Source organism: Schistocerca nitens, chromosome 4, assembly GCF_023898315.1.
Source record: "Schistocerca nitens isolate TAMUIC-IGC-003100 chromosome 4, iqSchNite1.1, whole genome shotgun sequence".
Lineage (NCBI taxonomy): Eukaryota > Metazoa > Arthropoda > Insecta > Orthoptera > Acrididae > Schistocerca > Schistocerca nitens.
This window is the reverse complement of record NC_064617.1, coordinates 980,217,528-980,235,824: the sequence shown is the minus strand read 5'-3', so window position 1 is coordinate 980,235,824 and position 18,297 is coordinate 980,217,528. Positions and strand designations below refer to the sequence as shown.

At 43.3% G+C, this 18,297-nt stretch overlaps 1 protein-coding gene and 1 non-coding gene across 3 annotated transcripts in view; both read left to right on the top strand.

Moving 5' to 3' along the window:
- The first annotated feature begins 2,239 nt into the window (after positions 1 to 2,239).
- The window catches only part of LOC126253688 (regulation of nuclear pre-mRNA domain-containing protein 1B), a 66,371-nt gene continuing 50,313 nt past the window's right edge, over positions 2,240 to 18,297 (top strand). For both annotated transcript variants that reach the window (XM_049955214.1, XM_049955215.1), the window contains exons 1-2: positions 2,240 to 2,455; positions 2,605 to 2,844. In XM_049955214.1, the coding sequence (XP_049811171.1) occupies positions 2,302 to 2,455; positions 2,605 to 2,844 (394 nt within the window). In that variant the 5' untranslated portion in view covers positions 2,240 to 2,301. The remainder of the gene's footprint in view (positions 2,456 to 2,604; positions 2,845 to 18,297) is intronic.
- On the top strand, positions 3,848 to 3,922 carry Trnat-ugu (transfer RNA threonine (anticodon UGU)). Its single transcript has one exon. It is a non-coding gene; the product is annotated as a tRNA-Thr (tRNA).

Below are 18,297 nucleotides of genomic sequence, written 5' to 3'. Positions count from 1 at the left end.
CCGTGTCAATGTGGCAAGTCGTATATTGGTCAGACGATGCGTACCGTCGAGGATCGATGCCGTGAACACCAGAGGCACACTCGACTGATGTATCCGAGCAAGTCGGCGGTCGCTGAACATTGTTTGTCGGAAAATCACGCTATAGAGTATGAACGCACGAGGATTCTGGTACAGACGTCGAGATACTGGGACAGCGTTGTTAGAGAGGACATCGAAATTCGCACCAATGACGACCTCATAAACCGTGACTGTGGCTATAATCTTAGCAAGGCTTGGGAACCAGCAATTGGGTTAATCAAGAGTAAATCGAGCAAATGTATAGTTGTGACGACCACGGCGGACAGAGCCATCACACCGACGTCATCTCAGACGCCGTCGCAATCTGTTCGACCACGCGACCGTGGCGCGGGGCGCGGACGGCGGAGTGAGCGCGCCGCGGGCGGAGGGTATTTAAATCTGCCGCCGCCGCGACCGATCCCAGTTCCACCTGAGCAGCCATAGTGTACGGATCTCCGTGCCGGCACGTTCACAGGAGCTCAGTCCGTCAGTTCACCTGATGATGGCGACATGTATGATCGCCGAAATATTGTGCCCTTTGGACACTGTAGACCGGCAGTACACCTGTGGATATTTTGATTGTTTGAAAGATGATGTTTGGTTATGAACTGCCACTGATTTCAGCATCAATTATTGTGCAAGTCTCAGAAAAGTTGAAAAAATAAGCTTTTCGTTAACTAATTTACAATTTCCTAAATTTTGTAGAGTTCTGAAGATAGCTGATTAGTCTGTTAAATCCAATAAATAAAATAAATGTTTCAGTTGCGCAGCTTACAACTGAATTTTACTTTGAGAAAAATATTGTACAATGTTATTGTTGATCTCGGATTCCTCAATAAAAATGTAAAATAACAAACTGCAGTATCTACAATTAGTCTGGTTCGAAATCGTAGATGCTATAGCAATTGCTCTACTTTGTTGCTGGCAGTTGAAACAAAGATGGACGAAAAAATGTTTCAGTTGTGCAATTTACAACTGAATTTTACTTTGAGAAAAATATTGTACAATATTATTGTTGTTCTCGGATTCCTCAATAAAAATGTAAAATAACATTCTGCAGTATCTACAATTAGTCTGGTACGAAATCTTAAGATGATCAAGACACCTCTGTTGTGGCAATTGCTGTACTTTGTTGCTGGCAGTTGAAACAAAGGTGGACGAAAACCGGCGTAACAAGTTAGTGAATTTACTTCTTTAAGAAATATTAAAAAAAAAAAAAACAGTATCGTCTCTCAGCTGCAGCCCTCTGCATTTAGTGAGCAACTACTCATAAGATTCTTTCTAAATTTTCCGTTTTTTATATGTTTTGCTTTTGAACTCATTTTAGGTGATGAACACAACAATGAACGCAGATAAGTCCAGAGGCGCGACTATAAAGATATTGTCAGTACTGCCCAGAAACGAACCAATAATTCTCAAGCAGTGCAATATGTTTCAAAAGCTTTTGATCTGCTCATTATCACTGCACGGCCTCTCAGCCTTAACTCACACCTGATCAATACTATTGCAGGTCTGGAAATAGTGATCAATAATGATGACCATCTAGATAATGACGCCTCATAAAACATTAAGAGCCATTTACAATATTGTTCCATGTTGTGAAGTCCATGTCAGCTACACTAACCAAATAATGCGAAGAAATGGTGTTGGGATAACTTATTTTAGTGCTGAAGAGCTTCTTCAAATAGACAAAAGATCTGGAAGGGTAAAAAGACTCTCGATATCAACGAAGATGTCATAAAAAGAGTCTAAATATAGAAACTAGAACTATCCTTCTATATGCCTTCCCCCGCGAAGATAAGATTACTAGTCCTCAAGATTTGTGACCGAATAAGTTCATGTACCAGTAAGTTAAAATGAGAGCACATAATTTTTTTCGCTTTTATTTACGAATGGTACCGGTACCGATTGCAGATCAGAGATATGGATGAGCATTGTTGTTTTATATCTTGTACTTCGCTTATCACAGTAGACTGATATTGAGCTCTCTCACACAGTTTGCTGTGGTGACAGAAATACCCGTAAGTGTATACAATACTATGAAAACAGCAGAGCAACGCATTCTGCTCTACAAAATTGGTGTAACAATGTGGACAACACTGCGCAATAAAAGACCGAAACATTGTTGGTATAAACGTTATTTTTCTCTAGTTGGCAGCACTGTAATGTTTGTATCGTTGGAACAATAGAGAAGCGATGTGTTATTTACGTGCAAATGGAAAGATTATCTAGAACGCGTATGAAATGATGGCTGGCTTTACGGAGTCGGCATTATCTAAGAAACTTGCAGACCTTAACAGTTCGCAGCAAAGCATACAAACTCTCTCCCTGTGGTTAATTCATCACCGAAAACACCATGCCGCAATTGTGAAAGTATGGTTCAAAGATTTTCTAAAAAGTAAGTTTGAACACGAGAAACAAAAATATAAAAATATGTAATGTTTGTGCGTATGTCATATTTTGAAATAATAACTGGATCAAAGAATAGTATCTAAAATGTAGATTGAGCGTGTGGTATGTGTATGTTTTGCAAATTCCTAATTCTAGGCAACGCGAATAGGAAGCTGACCTTTATGTATCTAGCGAATGATGTTATACAAAATAGTAAGAGAAAGGGGCCTGAATTTGGGAAGGAGTTTGGAAGTGTTCTCAAAAAGGCCTTCGAACATTTTTCTCTTCCTGAATGTGACGAAAAAACGATTAGGAACCTCAATCGAATACTACAAGTTTGGGAAGAAAGAGGTGTTTATGACAGCAAGATGATAAAAGAGTTCAAGAAAGCTCTGGGTAAGTTACACATGTATTATTTATTTTTTTATATTATTTGTAGAATGTTTAAGGTTGAATCTTGAGACTACCAAGATCTTTCCTTTGTGCCAAGTTTCGCAAAAACTTACCCTGAAACTCCCTGCAGCTGTGCAAAAATTCCAATTCCAGTTGGTTGTATTGATTTATTTATTTTATCAGTCAATTTGTATCAAGTGGAAATGTAGTATCCCAATTGAGATATGCAGTGTTCGGCAGATGGGGAAAAATGTTGATAACTGTTATTTTAACTGTGGATCACTATGCACCAAGTGGTCCAATGAGGCCCAACTAACCATCTCCAATCTGAAAGAAATTTTAAACGGTGTTCTTTGCAGAATAAAGCTAAACTGTGAAAATCTGAGCCCAAGACAAAAAGAAATTTAAGTTTTATGAGGATTTTAGTGGAGGGCTGCAAACAGTCGGGTGAGCTTTGATAGTTATACCTACATTTATGGTGGCTTATTTAAATTGAAACTAAGATAAATCCAAAGTAGATATTTGACTCAGTTGCTCAACTTTTGTTCTCTGCACAGTGCTATAACTATAGGGTTGTCATTGCCAAATGCTACGGTTTAATAAATAGAATTTGTACTATATATGGCAGTAGTATCTGTTCCCGAAAGAACAGTTACCGTGGATGACCATGCAGCTTTGCTAGAAATGAAATGATATTTAAATGGACACCCTAGCTGCAAACAGGCGTTGATGTACTTCATTGGGAACATGTTGAAAATGTGTGCCCCGACCGAGACTCGAACCTTGGATCTCCTGCTTACATGGCAGACGCTCTATCTATCTGAGCCACCGTGGGCACAGAGGATAGTGCGTCTGCAGGGACTTATCCCTTGCACGCTCCCCGTGAGATCCACATTCCCAACATCTATTAGGCGCACTACGAATGTAGTGGTGTGGACATGTTGGGAATGTGGATCTCACGGGGAGCGTGCAAGGGATAAGTCCCTGCAGACGCACTATCCTCTGTGCCCGCGGTGGCTCAGATGGATAGAGCGTCTGCCATGTAAGCAGGAGATCCCGGGTTCGAGTCCCGGTCGGGGCACACATTTTCAAAATGTCCCCAATGAAGTACATCAACGTCTGTTTGCAGCTAGAGTGTCCATTTAATTATCATTTCAAATAGAATTTGTTTTTGTCATCTTCCTAAAGATGACCAGTATTTTTCTTCATTTTTGTTTCATTAGAAATTGCTGGTGTTTCTGTATCTAAATATAAAGTAGTTAATCATTTAACTCTCGCGGTAAAGTACAGCTCTTGCAGAAATTTTTGTTTTTACCTGTAGATGCCAACTTACCAAGTTTCATTTTAGCTAAATTCATCATCCTTGAAGAAACCTAAAACACTGTTTACATATGAGAAAAGACTTTCCCGTCCTTTTTCCCAGCCTTTGCTAATACAACTACCTAGAGTTTCTGTTTTTGTATGTTTCATCATTCCGGTTGAAACTGTAAATTTGAAGTTACTTGTGATATCAAACAACTTCTTTAATGTCCCCCCCCCCCCCCCTTTTTCAACTTACTCAGTGGGTCATCATAATCAAGACAGTATGAGCATTACTGATAATTAGAATGTGTCCCACTAGAAATTGCAATCTGCTCACAAATTTTACTTTATACTTTATCAAGCTTGCATTTTGTATAATCTTGTGAATCTTATTTAGACACATTAATATTTCAGAGGTAAATGGCCAAGAATTGACACTCAGGACTGAACAGATTTTGCAGTTCCTGTTTGTTCAACATCATCTGAATTGATAAGGAGGATAACAAAGTTTCTTGTGTCCTTCATTCTGCACATTGTGCTCTATTTTTGTGAACATGCCATTTTTATTGACATGATTTGTTTCCATAAAAGGCTTGCAGAAGTACTTTTGCAAGAATAACAGAGTAACATACAAGGCTTTGTGATGGGAGAGATCATCGAATTTTCTTAAAGGTCATAATCAGAACCTAACTTGTGTGTGTGTGTGTGTGTGTGTGTGTGTGTGTGTGTGTGTGTGGGTGGGTGGGTGTGGGGGGGGGGTGACCTAATTTGCAGTGCTGGAGGTGGTTCCCCCCCCCCCCCCCCCCCCCCCCCGAGTTGTGATGTTTTATGTATTTATGGTGTATTAATTTCGTTTTAATTTGTGTAAGAATGTTTGATTTTTGAGTTTTTGAGGTATTGTGATTTTGTTTTTATTTTTGTGGTTGTAGATGTTGGTTATTTGATATCGATAGTTGTGGTTGATCTATATAGGTCGAGGGAAATTACAGATTCCAATTTTTGTAGGTGTTGGTGATTTGCTATCATCAGCTGTGGTTGAAATATATAGGTCAAGAGAAATGTCCGATTCTAATTTTCGTAGTTGTAGGTGTGTTTGTGGTATCAACACTTGCGGTTGAGCTGTAGAGGTCAAGGGAAGTGTTAGATTCCTGTAGATTTTGTTGGTGTAGTGGAATGTTGTAATTTTTTTTGTCATTTTGTGTGTTTTGGTATCATGGTGTGTTTTTTCACTGTTATATTGAGCTTGCCCCACCCTAAAACACCCAATTTCCCGCAATTGTCCCGTTAGTTTGATTGTATTTTTGGAGGAAGATGTTATTGTCATATTTATATGAATTTTCGTGTTTGTTGTTAATGTGTATGTAATGACGTCATAGGTGCCAAATTGGAGATGCTTAGAATGGCCATTTGCGCCATATTGATGATGTCATGGGTCAAAGCAGATGGGTGGAATCAAAAACTTCTATAATCCCAAAAGATTCTTTTTATATTGCAGGCTTGACAACTAAGGTGGCAAGAAATTGTTCAGTTTGCTCTTGAACTCAGAGTGATTAATTTCTTGGTTACAATTCAAAATTACAACAGCCTACCAATTGCCTGCAGATGATTTGTACAAATGTACTTTGTGAAGTAACAGACACACTCATTTACAGTCGTCTCGTGGCAAATGTTGTTGGTTTTAGTTGTAGGTGGTAGCCACTAACCGTTATTACCCTCATGATCAGTCTATCAACAACAAATAAAATACAGCACGAATTATACAGTGTTTGTTGAGAAATGACTGTGTCAATGTGACTTCCCCCTGCGGGTCCGAGGGTTAGAATAGGCCCGAGGTGTTCCTGCCTATTGTAAGGGGGCAACTAAAAAAGTCTCCCACTTTTCGTCCCTGTAAGTTCACATCCCATTTTATGGTTTGACCTGCCACTTTCCGAATTCTACGAAAGTGGAGGCCATATGGGGAAGGATGCCTTACCTGGTGTACCAGTTATGCATAGTGCCATTAGATTCGATCTCCTGAACCTCTTCTTGTCATGGCTTTACATCTCCACTTGCAGTTCAACTATTTGGGTGAGGACACTTTCTGGGGTACGTCATCTTCTTCAGTTGCTCCTGTCCTCTTTTGCCCCCATGACAATAATGAATTTCTCTGCACCCTATATCCAGCACGGTAGCCAGTCCGTTGTGGGGGCTATCGTCTCCCCATTTGGTGGTAGCCCTCTGGCAACACAGGGATTACACTGCTGATGCCTGAGCTCTAAACTCCCCATGTATGCCAAGGAGTAGATGCCCATCTTCTTGGGGCATCAGGACTCCCAGCAACAGCCATCATGCAAGGTGGCCTTTGCCCATGGGGGCAGCCCCTGATCGGAGTGGGTGGTATCAGGGTGGATGACCCGCAATGAAGTGGACCAAGTCATCTCTTGCTGGTGACCGAACGGCGCCAGAAAGTTCCAAGAAGGGAAAGATGAAATATGATGCTGACAGGTATTGCCATAAATAGTTTCCCTCCCTCGCTGCACCATGGAAGGAACATAGGGCTACAGAAGGAAGAGAGCTATTTTTGCCACAGTATTTAGGCTGTAGCAGAATGGATGGGGACTCCTTTCTACCTACAAAGCTGTAATTTGTTTGTTGAACGTCACAAGAATAAGTTTGGGGAAGTGACAGTGGCCAGCTGGGTGATATTCCTGTTTCTGTCACTCCTCCCCATGAAAACCTCAACATGGACCAGGGGATTATTTTCCATCGCAACCTTCTCTTGCAGTCTGATGACGAGTTCCATGCCAATTTAAAACAGCGGGGTGTTCGTTTCATTCGGCACATTTACAGGGGACCCAAAGACAACAGGGTTGCTACTGGTGCCTTCATCTTCGCTTTTGTTACCCCTGTGACGTTAAACCGTACGTCGCTCCCCCTATGTGGTGCTTAAAGTGCTGCATTTCCAGTGCCACATGTTGAGACTGCGGGCATCCACTGCATCCAAATACTCCAAGTGCATCTCCTCACACTTATATCAGTTGTGGAGGGTACCACTCCCCCTGCTTGCCAGACTGCACAGTACTCCAAAAGGAGCGGGAAATCGTGGAATACAAGACCTTGGACTGGTTGACTTACCAAGAGGCTAAATGCAGATTTGAAAGATTGCACCTCATTCAGTTGATGTCCACATATGCTGTAGCTACTTCAATATCACCGTCACAAGTGGCGGTAGTTTCACACTCTGTGTTGTGAACAGTGGGCCATCCGGGCCTCCAGAATACATCCGCCCGCTTGGTGGTAGGGGGCAAATCTTCTTCCGTTGCTCCCAAAGCACCTACTTCGGGAGCAATAATGGCCCCGAAATGCAGGGGACATCGGTCCCCCTCCCCCCAGCTAGAGAAGCAACAGCCTCCTCCGTCTTCTCTCGTGTAGAAGGGGTTGCTTGGGACTCTCTTTTTCCAAGGTCTCCACTAATGCCACAGCAGACACTCGCTTGTGACAAAAGGAGCCAAAAGCTGCCGGACGAAGAGCTTCACGGTCGCCCTCCATGCCTGAAGCTACTTTGGAGAAGTCCCTAAAGAGAAGCAAGAAGGGCAAGCAAACTAAGAAGAAGACTGCTAAGTAACAGGACCCTCCAGTAGCCCCAACACCACCATTTCCTATCAGTTCTGCATCTGAGGATGACGTGGGGATTTTAGTGTCCCCTAAGGATCCGGATCTCACTGACGCCTCATATACAAATACTCAACCGGTGGCAGCAGGTAAAGTCTGAGGCATAACCTGTCTCCTTGGTCACTACATGCTTATCCCGAGTCCAGAGAGCATCGTCATCCAGTGGAACTGCGGCGGTTTTTTCTCTCACGTGGCTGAGTTATGTCAACTTTTAAGCGTTACACCTGCTTTTTGCAGTGTCCTTCAGGAAACCTGGTTTCGTGCAATGTGTACCCCTGCCCTTCGTGGCTATCGGGAGTACTACAAAAATCGTCCTGGGGTTGAAGTTAGCACCTTCGTCCTTACCTCTGTCTATAGTGAACCTGTGCCCCTTCAAACACCTTTAGAAGCTGTCAGGGTGAGGACAGCACAGGAAATTACCATCTGTAACATCTACCTCCTCCAGATATTTCGCAACTCCCTTCACTTTTTATTCTTCTGGGTGATTTCAATGCCCATAACCCTTTGTGGGGTGTCACCGAGGTTATTGGCCACGGCAAAGATGTTGGGGACCTACTTACTCAATTCGTCCTTTGCCTTCTAAATACAGGTGCCCCCATGCATTTCAGTGTGGCACGTGGCATCTATTCAGCCACTGATCCCTTGGTTTGTTGTCCTGGCCTTCTCCCATCTATCCGCTGGAGAGCACATGACGACTTGTGTGGTGACCACTTTCCACTCTTCCTGTCCCTACCCCAGCATCCCTTATCTCGACACTTTCCCAGGTGGGCTCTTCCCAAGACTAACTGGGACACTTTCACATCTGCTCCCAACAGTGAGTATCCATTGTATGAAGTGATCCACATTGTCACTAATACCATTGTTCCACAGCTGAATCGGCAATCCCTTGTTTTTCCGGTTGCCTCTGGCAGAAATCAGTGCCTTGGTGGTCGCCAGAAATCATTGCGGCGGGCCCTCCGACATCGTAAGTGCCACCCCTCCCTGGGGAACCTTATTGCCTTCAAACGGCTCTGTGCCGAGGTTCGCCTCCTCATCAAACGAAGGAAGCAGGAGTGTTGAGATTGCTTTCTCCACCATTGGAACACGAACCTCCCCCTCCCAGGTTTGGACCGAGCTCTGCCTACTTTACGGCTATCAGAACCCTACAGGTTTCCCTGGAATGACCACAAATGGAGTCATATCTGCCAATCCAGGTGTAATTACAGATCATCTTGCTGAGCATTATGCTTGCATCTCTGCATCTGAGAATTACCACTCCATCTTCTCCTCAAACAGGGTGAACGACACCTATTTTTTGCTCCATGCCACCCTGAGCCTTATAATGCTTTTTTCAGTGATTGGGAATTTCCCCGTGCCTGTGCCGGCTGTCCTGACACATCCCCGGGCCCAGACCGCATGCATTTGCAAATGCTGAAACATCTGTCAGTGGATTCCCAATGCCATCCTTGGCATTTTCAACCGCATCAGGAGTGATGGCGAATTCCCATCGCAATGGCAGGAAGGTATCATCATTCTAGCACTAAAGCCCAGGAAGAACCCACTAGATGTTGATAGCTATCATCCTATTAGCCTCACCAGTGTGCTGTGCAAGGATGCTAGAATGTATGGTGAGCCAATGGTTGTGTTAGCGCCTTGAGTCTCGGGGCCTTCTGGCTCCATCCCAGAGCGGTTTTCGCCAAGGACGCTCCCCATTTACAAATTGTTGCACCTGGAGTCTGCCATTCGATTGGCCTTTTCCCAGCTACACCACCTTATAGCCATCTTTTTTGACCTGACAAAGGCCTAAGATACAGCTTGGTGACACGACATCTTCGCTACTCTGCATGAGTGGGGTCTTCAGGGCCTGCTCTTGATTTTTATACAGAACTTTTTGTCAGTCCATACTTTCAAAGTTTTCATTGGTGCTTCTCACAGTGCACCCCATATGCAAGAGAATGGGGTCCCGCAGGGCTCTGTCCTGAGTGTCCCACTCTTTTTAGTTGCCGTCAGTGGTCTTGCATTAGCAGTAGGATCGTCAGTATCTCCCTTCCTACACACTAACGGTTTTTGTATTTCCTTCTGCTCCTCTTCTATTGTTGCGGCTGAACGCCGGCTGCAGGGAGCTATACGGAAGGCACAGCCATGACCCTCACTCATGGCTTTCAGTTTCTGGCTGCCACAACTTGTGTCACGCACTTCTGTCGTCGTCATACAGTCCATCCCCATCCAGAACTTTACTTCAATGACCAACTATTTGATGTAGTGGAGACTTGCTGCCTTTGGGACTGGTCTTTGATGTCTGCTGAATTTGACTTCCCCATCTTCATCAGCGTAAGGAAAAGTGCTGGGGGCACCTTAATATTATTCGATGCCTGATCCCCACCGACTGGGTTGCTGTTCGTCCTAAACTGCTGCAGCTGTACAAAGCCCTCGTACAGCCCTGAATTGATTATGGTAGCATGGTGTATGGTTCCGCATCGCCCTCTGCACTGTGTCTGCTGGACCCTATCCACCACTGTGGAGTTCGCCTCGCAACAGGAGCCTTTTGAACGAGCCCCATGAACGGCCTCCTTGTGGAAGCTGGCATTCCTCCATTGTGGCACTGGCGGCAACTATTGCTTGCAAATTACACCGCCCACATTCATAGTTAGTCTCACCATCCAAATTACTGTCTCCTTTTCCCTAACACAGAGATCCATATCCCACAACAGCGGCCCAGAACTGGGAATCCCTTTGCCATCCATGTCCGGTTGCTTCTTACTTAACTCAACGCTTTTCCCTTACCATCTTACCACCTTTCCTGCGGGTTGTAATCTTACCCTCCCACACATCACCATTAAAGTTCTCTTTCTTTGCACAACTTTTGAAACTTTGAGAGGGGTAAGATTACAAAAGAAGAACTTTTCTACTTATCTTGATTATGTTGTTGTTGTTGTTGTTGTTGCTGGCTCAAAATCTCGTTGTCTAGGAGTACATTCTTGCTGCTGAAAATTTTGATTTAACGTTGCGGGTTCTTGAAGACGAAATAAGTGATGAAGAGTTGCCTGTTGCTGTGAACGTCTTTATTTTATCCCATTCTTCTAAATCACACCGACTGTATAATTTCCACATTCAATTACATTGTTGGTGACACTTATAAAAACGTCTACTTCCATCTGAGGCATTCCCACTACTACTTACATCCTGCGGTACTCACAATTTCCAAAGAGTTTACAAAGCAAAGGAGTTTACAAACTTTCTCTCAACAGGAGTAGAATCTTTACCAATTATATCATTATTTCATAAACACAAGGGCCATTTTTTTATTCAACCTCCGATAGGCTATAAATAAAAGACAAGTTCATAGAAAACAATTATTTTACTACCAATAGTTTTGTACACTTATGGTTACTTTTCAACATAATCACCAAAAAGATTGAGACATTTATCATACCTGTGAACAAGCTTTGCAATACCCTTTTCAAAAAATGTTGCCGCCAATGATTTCAAATGAGCACTGGCGCTGTTTTGAAGATCTTCGTTGGTTTGGAAGTGCTGCCCTACTAGCCACATCTTCAGTTCAGGGAAAAGGTGAAAGTCGCTAGGTGCCAGGTCAGGACTGTAACGGCAGATGATCAAAAATGTCCCATTGCAATTGTTCAAGGAGCCGTTTGGTTGTGCCAACAGTGTGTGGACGAGTGTTGTTTGGATCAACACGATTTCTGAAATCAGCATTCCTCTTCGTTTGTTTTGAATGGCTCTCCACAAACTTCGTAAAGTTTCACAATAAGTAGCTGCATTTATAGTGATTCCGTGCTGCATAAACTCTATGAGCAACACATCTTTTTGGTCCCAAAACATGGTAGCCTTAACCTTTCTCTTGTTGAATGTTTGTTTGAACTTTTTAGGTTTGTTTGGTGAATTTGGATGCATCCATTGTTGTGATTGTCGTTTTGTTTCTGGCGTGTCGTATTGGATCCAAGTTTCATCTCCAGTAACAATTGATTTCAAAAAGTTCTCTCCTTCATCGTGATAACGGCTGAGGAAATTCAAAGCTGACGCCATTTGGTGACTTTTGTGGGCATCCGTCAGCATTTTTGGAACCCAAGGAGCTACAAAATTTTTTGTAGCATAAATTTTCAGTAACAATAGTGTATAACAGATCTTGAAACTTGCAGAATTTCCATGGATAAAGCAGATATGGTGAACCTACGATTTTCTCTAACCATCCTGTCAACTCGTTCAACAAGGTCAGCAGTAACAACAGACTTGCATCCTTGGCCCCCTTCATTGTGCTTGTCATTTCGGCTATCTTTAAGCTTTTCGGCACCGTTCACCTACGCCATCAGTCATGAAGTTATCACCATACACTCCACCCATTCTCTGATGAATTTCTGCTGAACTATTCCCTTCTGCTTGCAGAAACTGAATTATACCTCAAAATTCACACTTGGCAGAAGCAACAATGACAGCATCCATGTTTACGTGGCTGTAGTGCCATGCAGACTGATGCCTTGAGGTCGGCAATGGCGGAGTGTGTAGTGAGAGAGTTGCACTGTAGACAACAGTGCATGTCCACTTTCTGCCGCTCACGTAGCTCCTATACTAAGCAATAGGAGGTTGGGAAGAAAAAAAAGGCCCTCATAAATCCAGAAACAAATTTAATAATTAGCATTTGATTGCGCAATTAATAATATGAATCTTAAGTATGCCAGAAATTTTGTAATGTAAATTATTCTTAAAAGAAGAGTAATTTTAACTGTTAGTACATATCAGTTGTAACACGTTAACTTCTTTTGTATACATTTTAGCCAGAAATATAATAAATCGTGTACAAAATCATATGAATTCTTTTAATGAAACAGCTGAGATAATTTTAACCTATGCAAAATGTTAGAGGAGGATGATTCATTATAGGGTCCACTTCCGTTCGCTTCCATGGTCCATACCTCAGCCACAGCTTCGGCTGGACCTATTGCAAGTCCCCAAAGGCTCAATTCCACCTGAGGCCCTCTGCCAGCAATTTCCCTGTGTTCTTGGTGAGTTTGAGGGCTCAGAAATAATCTACACAGATGGATCAATGGTCGACAGTCTTGTTGGCTTTGCTTATGCTCACATTGGCCATACTGAACAGCTCTTCTTGCCAGATAGCTGCAGCGTTTTCACAGCGGAGTTAGTTGCCGTTAATCGCGCTCTTGAGCATATCTACTCCTGCTCCGGTGAGCCCTTAGTCATCTGTAGTGTCTCCCTAAGCAGCCTACAAGCTCTCAACCAGTGCTTCCCTAGACATTCTTTGGTAATGACTATCCAGGAGTCTCTTTATGCCCTCTGCAACAGTGAACATTCCGTGACCTTCATTTGGACCCCAGAAAATGTTGGGATACTGGTCAGTGAACTTGCTGACCACCAGGCCAAACAGGCTACCAGTAAATCATCTCTGGGGATTGTCCTGGCAGAGACCAATTTGCAATCGATCTTCCACTGCAAAGTTTTTGCGATCTGGGTTACTGAATGGCGCACCCTGAGTACACCAAATAAACTCCGTGCTATCAAGGAGACAACAAATGTGTGGCGGTTATGCATGTGAGCCACTCGCAGGGAATCTGTTGTCCTTTGCCGGCTGCACATTGTCCATACGTGGCTAACAGATGGTCACTTCCTCGGTCGCGAGGACCCACCTCGATGTCACTGTGGCTCCTCTACGACTGTCGTGGCGGCGGACTTTTACCCTTCCCAGTGCCCTACCTACGGTGTAGGGCGAGAATGCCTCAACAGCAAATCTAGTTTTACATTTTATTCGTGAGTGGGGGGGGGGGGGGGGGGGTGGTTATCGGTCCATCTAAGGGTGGGCGTCTGGCCTTCTTCTTTCTGAGGCCTTCATCCTCCCTCCATTTTAACACTCTATCACCCTTTCTTTGCATTTGTTTGTCTTGGTGTTCGTCTTTTCTCTATGTGTGTTCATCTCGCCTTGTCTTTTTGGACTGGGCATTTTAGTGGGTTGCAGAGTGACTGGCTCATCCTCTGTTATTCTTGTGATTAGCCAGCCCAGACCATCTCTGCTCTCTGGTTTTAATACCTTCCTCTACTTTTCCTCGTGGTATATGTTTTCCCTGCTTTCTTGTTCATTTATTTTGTTTTCTCTTTTGGTGTGGTTTCTCATTCCTTTTAACCCCATTTACTTTGTCAAACTAAATTTGGGTGTTGTCTTACCTTGTGCCATGTTTGCATCTGGAAAAAGGGACTGATGGTCCAGTAGTTTGTTCCCTTTATACCCCAAATCAACAAACCAGTCAATGTGACTAGTACTTGGAGTATTACATTTGTACAATAATCTGCAGTGGAGTGGTAACCCATTCTCCTTTCTTAATTTTTTCAGTTTTAGATTTCCATGGTCAATAATCTCTGTTAATTTTGTAGGAAAGTTCTGGTAGAACCTAAATACTTTAGGAGTAAACGAGGTCACTCAGGGAAAGGAAGAATGTTGAGTAATCATCAGGAACGAACACACACACACACACACACACACACACACACACACACACACACAAAAAAGAAAACTTGCTAGCTTTTGGGGTAATCCATTTTTGAGCTAGAGTTCACACACCCATGTCTAAGTCTCTGCATAGTGCCAGCTGCCTGCACAATGCCAGTGCTACATTTCACCATGTGGTCTAACTTCAGTTGGGTGTTGTGTTGAGTAGGGTCGGTAGGAGGCAGAGAGGCGGGAGGCAAGGAGAGTGGTTGGGGGTGGATGGCTAGTAGCTCAGAGGAGGCAGCCGTTTTGTCAGCTAGGAATGTGGGAGGGAGGGATGGCAGGTGCTCGGAGTAGGCATGAGATGCACGGTTGTCGAAGCTGATGGAGTGTGGCACATCAGGCTGCCAAGGAGGCCTGCAGAGGGCAGGATGTGGCACAGTGTCGTATTCCCCTGCAGGCTGTCTTTTCTGCACTACATAGGAAGTTCATGCAGTTCTGGGATGAGGAATGGCTGACAGTAATGGACAATAAGCTGTAGTTGTTGAAATAAACTGTTCGGCCATGATGTTCCTCCTGCTGGTTGTTCAGGCGGGATGAAGTGACCCTCGCATGTCTTCAAATTGGGCACTGGCCTCTTACATGTGGCATTTTACTACAGCGGGCAGATCCCCGTTTTGTAATGCTTGTGGCGTGCAAGTCTCTGTACGCCATATTTTAACAGTGTGCATTTTATACCGTGATGCAAGGGTAGAAGCAAATATCAGTGGAGATCTTCCCTCTTTTTTAGTTGATGATGAGATGAGTGTGACTAAAGTTTTAAAGTTTCATGATGTGTCTGGGCTCTGGCCTTAGCTTTTAATCTGGAGGTTTTGGTGTGTTGTAAAGTGGCTGGCTCACTCTTTCTTATTCTTGCGGTCGGCCAGCCACGTCCATTGGCTATATTGTTTTAACTCCTTCTACCAGTTTCTTTCTGTTTAGTTAATGTTTTAATATTGCCATGATACTTCGTTTTGTGCTTCCATGTGGGTACGCACTCATTTTCCACATTTTGTTTACTTTTAGTTTTTGTTTCTTTTAGTTTCCTTGCTGCTTTAGTGTCCTGTTTAGTGTTCTTTACTGACACTCTTCTGAAACTGATTTTGCCGTGGTGCTGAATTCCTTGCTGTCATATGCCCATACAAACATATACATCCATCCATCCATCCATCCACATCCCTGTTGCAGTATGTATAGTGGCAGAGAACTTGCAAGGGTATAGCTTCGTACCTTAATACTGCCATATCTGACTTCTTTGTGTATTGATTCTTCTTGACTAGCCTCTTAAACTTCAGGCTACTCTTCATCACTAGTAAATTTTGATCTGAGTCTGTCTGCTTACAATCCAGTATCTGATTTCGGAATCTCTACCTGACCATTATGCAATCTAACTGAAATCTTCCTGTATCTCCCAGCCTGTTCCAAATATGCCTCCTCCTCTTGTGATTCTTGAACAGATTATCTTCTATTACTAGCTGAAATTTATTGCAGAACGCAATTAGTCTTTCTCCTCTCTCATTCCTAGTACCAAGCCTATATTCTCTTTGACTATTAGATTTTCATCTCCCTCTATGTACTGAATTACCAGTTCAATATCCTCATATACTTTCTCCCTCCCTCTCTCCCTCCATCTTCAGCTTGCAATGTCGACATGTGTACCTGAACTATTGTTGTTGGAGTTGGTTTGCTGTTGATTGTGATGAGAACAACCCCATCACTGAACTGTTCACAGTAAATCACTCTGTTCAGGAGGATGATGGTTCAAACTTGTGTCTGGTCATCTGGATTTAGGTTTTCCACGATTTCCCTAAATAACTCAAGGCAAATGCAGCCCATCGGCTGGGTGCCATGTTGCCCTCATCACCATCTCATCTATATCGCTGTGCAAGTCGCCCAATGTTGCGTCGCCTGAATTTGGTTGGATTGTTTAGGGGAGGAGACCAGACAGCGAAGTCACCGGTCCTACCTAGATTAAGACTTGCACTTGGCTGCCAAACTTCCCAGATGGGGCCTCCAAACCAACAATGTCACATGATCAATTTGTGTGTGTGTGTGTGTGTGTGTGTGTGTGTGTGTGTGTGTGTGTGTGTGTGTGTGTAGATTGGATGGGTGATGAAACACCACTTTAGGCATGGGAAAGATCTTAGGTGGGAAGTTCCTCATTTCAGGGTACGATGATAGATAACTGTAATCCTGACAAAGGACATGGTTGTTTTTCCAGCCATAGGTGGTATTTGAGTGATGAGGGGGCACTCCTTTGTAGCTGATTCTTGGGAATGGTGGGAGCATTGTAGGTATGTGAAGATACGGCATGTTTGTAGACTAGGTTTGGGAGGGGGGGGGGGGGTAGTGCCTTTCTGTGAATGCCTTTGTGAGACCTTTAGCATATGGGGCAAAGCAGTTCTCATCACTGTGGATATGTAGGCTGTGTGGGAGGGATTTTTTGGAGTAGAAGGGATAGGACCTGTTGAACTGCAGGTACTGTTGGTGGGTTTAAGATGGACAGGGGTGTGGGTGGAGCCGTTAGAGAGGAGGAAGTCGACGACCAGAAAACCGGTACATTGAGGTGAGGAGGACCACGTGAAGCAGATGGAAGAGAAGGTGTTGAGGCAGTGAAGGAATGAGGATAGTGTGTCTTGGCTCAGAATCCAGATCATGATAATACCATCAATGAACTTGAGCCAGACTAGGAGTTTGGAGGTTTGGGTGGCTAGGAAGGTTTCTTCTAGATGACCCACGAACAGGTTGGCATAAGGACACCATGCAGGTATCCCTGGCTGTACCACGGATTTGTTTGTATACCTTCTCTTTAAATGAATGTAGTTATGTGTCAGGTTACAGTTGGTAAATTGTATAAGGAATGAGGTAGAGCTGTTGATAAATATCGATATATATCGGCAATATTTTTTCAGTGATATATCAATATGGAAATGTCGAGTGCTGATGTTTTCATCTTAGAATATATTTTTTTCACAATTTTTGGTATTTGAAATTTCTTCTGAAATTTCAGTAGAACTTAATTTTACTTTTACTGTGTGCAGTTTTACTACTTATTGAGCTTTCATCATGTACAGTCTTTCTCTTTGACTGTGTGTAGCAAATATGGGTGGCATGAAGTAGTAGTCCAATTGGACTGAGGGATGACAGTGTGAATGGAATAACAACATATCAGTTGCAAAGAAATAGCACACCATTTGCTTTAAAAAACAAATTTTAACACAACTTCTGTGTTGTTTTGTCACATCAGCATTCTTAACAGTTGCTGAAACTGATGAAAAAAATCTAAATGACAAGATAGGTCTTTGTGGTGGGTGGAGACATGTAGGTGAAATGCTGACTTAATCAGCATTCAGCACTACCAATTGAGACTACAACATTTAATTTTGATACTACGAGTGCTAGTTCACTAGCGTTCGCAGAAATGAAATAACAGGGAAGTCAACATAAAGTGTTCAGACAAATCTGATATGTGATGAAACTGAACAGCAAACCCATTTTACACCTTTTATTTTGCCACTTACATGTAGGTACCATTGTTAGTAAAGTGGTTATAACCAAGCGTGAACTATATCGTTTTCCTTTCAGTTCTTGCTGCAAGGGGGATAAGCAGGCTGCTAGCTTGTGTTGATATGCAGAATATTTAATAATAAATCAATACATAAATATATGGGTCTAAAACTGGCATAATATGTGCAATGTGCAGTAAATATTTTTTCCATCGATATAGCGATAATTTTTTTCGATATATCGAGGGCCGATGATAATATTTTTTACAAAATTGTTCAGGCTTTCGTGGCCAGTTGTTGACAAACTGCCGTTGCTTCTGTCTCGGGTTCTTTGGCCGATGCTAGTCTGATGATTTTACTGCCGTTTTGCCAGCACGAGTGGCTGGCATTGTCAAAGCTTCACCCTCCATTGCCGGTGGTGAACCGGCGCCCAGCTCCCGGCCGCAGACTATATGTAACTGGCACGCCAATGTCCGAGGGCTTCTCCTCAGTCATTTCCAGTGCAGTTCTCCTCTTGCTACTTGCGAG